At 42.5% G+C, this 7,798-nt stretch overlaps 1 protein-coding gene across 1 annotated transcript; it reads right to left on the bottom strand.

The window, feature by feature from the left end:
- Positions 1 to 6,494: 6,494 nt before the first annotated feature.
- Positions 6,495 to 7,425, bottom strand: LOC138869712 (uncharacterized). Its single transcript, XM_070147361.1, has 3 exons — positions 7,147 to 7,425; positions 6,869 to 7,058; positions 6,495 to 6,748 (listed from the first exon to the last, which is right to left on the bottom strand). Exons 1-3 carry the CDS (start codon positions 7,423 to 7,425, stop codon positions 6,495 to 6,497), a joined length of 723 nt encoding a protein of 240 aa, XP_070003462.1.
- Between the last annotated feature and the right edge of the window lie 373 nt (positions 7,426 to 7,798).

Consider the following 7,798-nt stretch of genomic DNA (forward strand, 5'->3'; position numbering starts at 1 on the left):
TCACTAATAATTGCACGAGGAGTGCCAAACCTTGCGAAAATGTTCTTCTTAAGGAATGCAACAACACTCCGGGCTTCATTGTTAGGCAAAGCCACGGCTTTAACCCATTTGAGACATAGTCAACCGCCACAAAAATGTAAGTATTCCCACAAGAGCTAACAAATGGACCCATAAAATCGATGCCCCAAACATCAAAGATATCCACTTCAAGAATAGTATTGAGAGGCATCCCATCCCTTTTAGAAATTCCACCCTCTCTTTGGCATTTATCACACCTCTTCACAAAATCACCCGTATCTTTGAACAAAGTTGGCCAATAAATCCCACAACTAAGAACTTTAGAAGCCGTCCTCACCCCGCCATGATGGCTACCATAGGGAGAGGAATGATAAGCCTCCAAGATACTCAATTACTCCTCCTCCGGGACACACCTTCGGATCACACCATCCATGCAAATCTTGAACAAGTATGGCTCATCCCAATAAAAATCCAAACTATCCCGCTTGAGCTTCTTCCTTTGGTTAGACGATAGCTCACACGGGATTATTCCGGTCATAAGGTAATTAGCCACATCGGCAAACCATGGCATATCATTCATTGACACCGCAAGGAGTTGTTCGTCGGGAAATGAATCATTGATCTCAAGTCCATCACAAGGCCTCCCATCCTCCTCCAAACGGGATAAGTGGTCCGCCACTTGGTTCTCACTACCCTTCCAATCCACAATTTCTAGATCAAACTCTTGAAGTAGTAGCACCCATCACATCAATCTTGCCTTGGAGTCTTTCTTTGTCATCAAGTACCTAAGGGCGACATGGTCGGTGTGCACTATGACCATGGCCCCCATAAGATACGGCCGAAACTTTTCCATTACAAACACCATGGCTAACAACTCTTTTTTGGTAACCGTGTAGTTCCTTTGATCCTCATTCATGGTCTTGCTTGCATAGAACACCGGATGAAATATTTTATTAACCCCTTGACCCAAAACAGCCCCCACCGCAACGTCGCTTGCGTCACACATGAGCTCGAAAGGCAAGCTCTAATTTGGTGCGGTAATGATAGGGGTAGTGGTCAACTTAAGATTGAGAAGCTCGAATGCTTGCATACATCCCTCATCGAACACAAACTTAGCATCCTTTCCTAGTAGCTTGCACAAGGGGTTTACCACCTTCGAAAAATCTTTTATAAACCTCTGGTAAAATCCCGCGTGCCCAAGAAAACTACTCACCCCTTTGACAGAAGTGGGGGGAGGAAGCCTTGAAATAACCTCTATCTTGTCTTTGTCAACTTCAATCCCACGCTTTGAAATTTTGTGGCCCAACACTATGCCCTCCTCTACCATGAAGTGAAATATTTACCAATTAAGCACGAGATTGGTGTCTTCACATCGAGTTAATACTCTATCCAAATTTCTCAAACACTCTTCAAAGGAATCACCAAACATGCTGAAATCATCCATGAAGACCTCCAAGATATCTTCCACCATGTTGGTGAAAATAGCTATCATGCATCATTGGAAGGTCGCCGAAGCATTACACAACCCGAACGACATCCGAGAGAAAGCGAAGGTTCCATACGGACAGGTAAAGGTGGTCTTCTCCTGGTCCTCTGGGGCAATTAAGATTTGATTATACCCTGAGTATACATTCAAAAAGCAATAAAAAGCTCGCCCTGCAAGACAATCAAGCATTTGGTCAAGGAATGGCAATGGAAAATGATCCTTTCAGGTCACCTTGTTTAGCTTCCGGTAGTCCGTACATACCCTCCATCTGGTAACTGTCCGAGTGGGAATAAGTTCATTGTTGTCATTTGTTACCACAGTCATACCACCCTTCTTCGGTACACATTGCACCGGAGAAGTCTATGAGCTATCGAAAATGGAGTACACAACACCGACATCCAACCACTTGATCACTTCTTTCTTCACCATTTCTTACATTGCCTCGTTCAATATTCTTTGATGCTCCAAGGAAGTCTTTGCATAATCCTTCAAGATAATTTTGTGCATATAGAATGTTGGGCTTATTCCCCGAATGTCATCCAAAGTTCATCCAATTCCCTTTTTCGCCTTTGAAGCACCGCCAAAGTGGCCTCAACCTGCATGTTTGTTAGGCAAGAAGAAAGAATAACTGCTAAAGTAGAATTTGAGCCCAAAAATTCATACATGAGGTGTGGAGGAAGTGGTTTCAACTCCAACACCGGTGGCTCCTCAAATGATGGCTTTGTTGGTGGAGTCTTCTAATTTTCAAGATCCAAAGACAATTTCCTAAGCTCATAGGAATAAGAGCCCATCCCATATAAGGAATTCACGCACTCCACTCTGCTTGCATCCTTATTAGCATCAAGATTTAATAGCACAACCTCAAGGGGATCCTCCACGTTGATCATAGCACTGGTGTCATCCACAATCACAGCTGTGACAAGGTCTACAAATGAGTACACCTCGGTGCTATTGGGTTGCTTCATAGATTTGCAAACATGAAAGACGACCTTTTTCATCTCCCACTCGGAAAGTGAGCTCACCCGATTCAACATCAACCAATGCCTTCCCCATTGCAAGGAAAGGCCTTCCCAAGATAATAGGAACCTCATAGTCCACCTCACAATCCAAAATTACAAAGTCGGTCGGCAATATGAATTTGTCCACCCGGATAAGCACGTCATCAATAATGCCCAAAGGTCACTTCATTGATTGATCCGCCATTTGAAGTCTCATTGAGGTTGGCCTAGGTTGCCCGATACCCAAAGTTTTGAAAACCGAGTAGGGCATCAAATTGATACTAGCTCCCAAATAACATATAGCCTTGGCAAGGTCCACACTCCCAATGGTGCAAGGAGTGGTGAAAGCACTGGGATCTTCAAGTTTCGGGGCCATTGAATGCACTATAGCACTAACTTGGTGAGTCATCTTTATAGTTTTACAATCCATAGAACGCTTCTTTGTGACCAAGTCTTTCATGAATTTTGCATAGCCCCATTTGTTCGAGAGCCTCCACCAAAGGCACATTAATGGACAAGCTCTCCATCATGTCAATGAACTTTTTAAACTGATTATCATTTTTCTGCGTCGCAAGCCTTTGAGGATAAGGTGGAGGTGGCCTTGGCAAAGGAGCCTTGGCTTTTGGCACAACCGGCTCCGACATGTCAATTATGTGTTCCCTAGACGGGTTCACATCATTTTGAGTTTCCACCTCAACATAGTGAACATCAATCCTAACTTCATTGTTCATATTTTCATCAACCACATCTTCAACTATCAAAGGTACTTCATTATCTTGCAACTCAACATCTTCATCCATAACTTGCTTTTGTTTCGAGGCATTCACATCACCGCCTCTCCCACTTCTTGTTGTAACCGCCATAAAATGATTGTTCCCACCCTTCAGGTTCACTACCATATCACTTGGTAGAGCACCCTTAGGGCGAGTATTCAAAGATTGAGAGATTTGGCCTAAATGCACCTCTAAGTTCCGAATAGAGGTATTGTGGGAAGCCAATTGAGCATCAGAATCTTGGTTCTTCTTCATCATTTGCTTGAACATCATTTCAATTCTACCTAAATCATTGCCAGAAGAACTAGGACCTTGAGAAGGAAATAGGGGTGGATTGTTCGGTTGTTGGTACATTGGGGGCCTTTGAAAACCTTGCCCCCGGTTGCCTTGGTTCCCATTGTTCCATACACCTTGATTGTTATTGTTGCCCCAATTGTTATTATTACCATTCCAATTCCCTTGGTTACCTTAATTGTTGTTCTGATTCCCCCAGTTGTTATTTTGGTTGTTGTTGTTCCAATTACCACCACCTTGTTGTTGATTGCCCCAATTCCCTTGGGGTCGCCATTGTTGGTTAGAAGAGTTGCCTCTATTGCCTTGATAGTTGTTGACGTATTGAACCTCTTCACTTTGGTCATCATAACCATCATTTTGAAACCCATCACATGCATCATCATATTGCTTAGAATTCCCTTGATTTTGTTGTCTCTTTTGCCTTCTCTTGTTGACAAGCATATTAACACCCTCTATGACATTCACTTGGCGAGGATTTTGAACTTGTTGCAACTGCGCCTTAGCCAATTGGTTCATAGTAGTAGTAAGCTCAACTATCGCTTGCCCGTGATCATGTAATACCTTATGCAAATGAATAACCGTAGGGTCACCTTGAGGAACATTGGCCCTACTTTGCCATGCAGAAGAAGTGTCAGCCATCTCATCAAGTACATCACATTCCTTATTATATGACAGCTTCATAAAATTGCCCCCGACAAGTTGGTTCACTATGCATTGGTTTGTGGTGTTAATGCCCCGGTAGAAAGTTTGTTGGATCATAGCCTCGGTCATATCATTGTTGGGGCATTCTTTCATCATTGTTCTATAACGCTCCTAAATCTCATGCAAAGGTTCCGTGGGCTCTTGCTTGAAAGCCAATATCTCATCACGCAATGCCGCCATGTGCCCCGGTGAGAAAAATTTAGCAATGAACTTATCCACAAACTCATCCCAAGTTGTGATGGAATGGTTGGGAAGTCGCTCGAGCCAATCCAATGCTTTCCCTCGAAGTGAGAATGGGAAAAGCCTCAACCTAAGAGCATCCTCGGACACATTCGTCTGTTTGCTCCCCCAGCATGTATCCACGAACCCCTTGAGATGTTTGTAGGCATTTTGATCTGCAGCGCCCGTGAAGTACCCATGCTGCTCAAGTAAGGTCAACATCACATTGGTTATCTGAAAATTGCCCACCCGGATTCGGGGTGGGACGATAGCACTTGCATATCCTTGGTTCGGTAATACTCTGGGAACCACTCTTGGAGGTGGCGGAGGAGGATCTGAAATATTGTCATTTGGATTAACATTGGCATTTCGGCCTCTACGTAGACCTTGAGGTACAAGAGGCACCTCATCTTGTTCAACATCATCTACCTCCTCCCCCGCAAACACGTTTCTAAGAGGGTCATTAGTGTTGTTCAATGCCATATTAGTACCTGAGTAATGACACAAACAAGTGAGTAACAAAGAAGGAAAGAAGAACAGTACACAAAACTAGCTAAATAGATAGCCAAAACCGTTAACTCCCCAATAACGGCGCCAAAAAGTGATCTCAGTCAACTCTGTACCACTAATAAGTAGCGAGAGAGGGCCGCAATAACTTTTACCCGATTTTGGGTCGGGATCTATTTCCACAGAGAGCTAGAATTGGAATTGAGTATCTATTTAGGTTAGGATTGTGTATTGGTTCCAAATTGCACTTCTATTTATTTTTGGGTTTTCTTTTATAATTCTACTATTATCAAACTACAAATTATAATTACAACTAGATTAAGCTAAGAGTAAAATGCTACAAGTTGTTCAAATATTCTAAAAGGCACTAGGGTAGTGACTTTCACCTAGGTGGCCAATTGACGGGTAATTGCGTCTAAGACACGATTGACATGATTGGGGAATATTTTATAACCGTTGCTCGATATTACCCACTCTCACACCTCTCGGTAGAAAGAATGATTTTGCCCAATTGACTTTCTCAAGACCAATTGGGTATGCATATTTGCTCAAGCAACTAGGGTTCAAATCGGGTATTACTCTCTCAAGGTTTAACCCTTTACTTGGGACTATCAATTCTCTTGAGTCCATCCCAATTCCTTGTTGGATCAATTTTGGAGACTTAGGCTCTCTTTCTCAAGAAGAGCCCAAGTCAACTTAGCACAAACTAGTGGTTGCAACTACTAATTCAGTAATTAAACCATGAAAATGACCCAAATAGCAAACACCCATAGTCAATCTAGCCCTAAATTGTAACACCCATCAATTACCCACACTACGGTTGAGCCACAATCCTAGCTAATGGTCTAGCTACTCATACTTGAAGAGAAAAACAAAGAAGTAGATGAAGATGAACACATATTAATTAATTGCTAAGCTAAATACAAAGATTCAATGATAAAAAGTAAGTAAAAATGCCCAAAATAGCTACAAGATACGTTCCCATAAGCGCAACAACTATTCTAAAATGTTTGATACCCTAAAAATGGAAAAACGATCTATTTATACTAAGATGGAAAATCTAGACAAAAATGCCCCTGTGGGGTTAGTGAGGACCGCACAAAATGGTGTGCGGTCGCACTAGGCTCTTGAACTTGCAAACTCAGCTCTTTGAACTCAGGCTCCGCAGACCGCACAGAATGGTAGTGCAACCGCATTGCCTTCAGTGCGGACCGCAAAAAACTTTTTGCGGCCGCACTGCCATAATGCCCGAAATTCCAACTCTCTGAATCTCCCTAGTGCGGACCGCACAAAGTGTAGTGCGGCTGCACTAGTCCTATTTTTCCTAAGTTTGTCTTGTCTTTGATACTTGTGCAAATTTCACTCCTTTTGAGCTGATCTTTGACATCTTGTCACTTTGTTGATCAAACCTGCAATCAAGTACAACTTATGAGCCTTTTGGGATCATTTTGTATGAATTTATAATCAAAGCATAAGTAAGAAGGAGTATAAAATGCGTCAAAATCCGTAGTTATCAACTACCCATTTTTGGCAGACAGTAACTTGCGCTTGATCAGGCAGGGCTAATGGCGAAGCTAGGGTAGCTAAAGCATCAACCTTCTTATTTTCTTTCCTTGGCACATTCTGAATAGTCACATCACCGAGCCACCCCATTAACTTTTTAGCGTAATCATGATATGGGCGTAGTTCAGGCTTCTTAACCTCGTAGCTACCCAAAAGCTGATTGACCACTAATTGGGAGTCACCAAAGACTTGCAATTGCAATTGGTTTATATCAATGACCATTTCAAGCCCAAGTATTAATGCTTGATACTCAGCAAAATTGTTGGACTAGAGTTGTGTCAAGGTGAAGGAGTAGGGCAAGACTTCACCTTGGGGAGTGACAAATACTACGCTAGCCCCAGCTCTCCCACGATGCGCAACACCATCAAAGTAAATCTTCCATGGAGGTTGAAATTCAACGACCATTGTGTCCTCATCAGGTAGTTCATCGATTAGCTCCCATTCATCAGATATCGGATGATCTGCCAAGAAGTCTTCCAATGCTTGTCCTTTTACAGCCTTTTTGAGGGATGTACAAAATCTCGAATTGTTGAAGTTGGAGGTACCATCTCGCTAGTTGATCACTAAGAACATGTTTTAAAATCACGAACTTGATGGGATTTGCTTTAGAAACAAGACGGACAACATGAGCTTGAAAGTAGTGCTTCAACTTTTGAATTGAGAAGACTAACGCCAAACACAACTTCTCAATTGGCGAATAATTCAGCTTGTTTGGTGTCATCATCCTGCTCAAGTAGTAAAGAGAGTTTTCTTTTCCCTCACTATTTTCTTGGTCCAACAGTGCTCCAACAGACCTTTCTTGCACCGCAATGTATAGTATCAATGGCTTTCTAGGTATAGCAACTGCTAAAACTGGAGGCTTCATCAAGTAGGTTTTGATACTTTCTAAGGCATTGCTACAAGCTTGGTCCCACTTGAAAGGAACGCCTTTCTTCATGAGGCAACTAAATGGTTGGCACCTCCCAGCTAGGTTTGATATGAATCTTCTTAGGTATGCTAGCTTTCCTTGCAGACTTTTCAACTCATGGATATCCCGAGGCTCAGGAATTTTCAAAATGGTATCTATTTTGGCTTGATCAATTTCGATCCCTCGATGTCGGACAATGAAACCAAGGAACTTTCCAAAAGTAACTCCAAAGGCACATTGCAAAGGATTTATCCTAAGTTAGTACCTCCGGAGCAATTCAAATACCATCCTCAAGTCTTTCAAGTGGTCGTCCTTCTCTCTTGATTTTACC

This window comes from Nicotiana sylvestris, chromosome 5, assembly GCF_000393655.2.
Source record: "Nicotiana sylvestris chromosome 5, ASM39365v2, whole genome shotgun sequence".
NCBI lineage: Eukaryota > Viridiplantae > Streptophyta > Magnoliopsida > Solanales > Solanaceae > Nicotiana > Nicotiana sylvestris.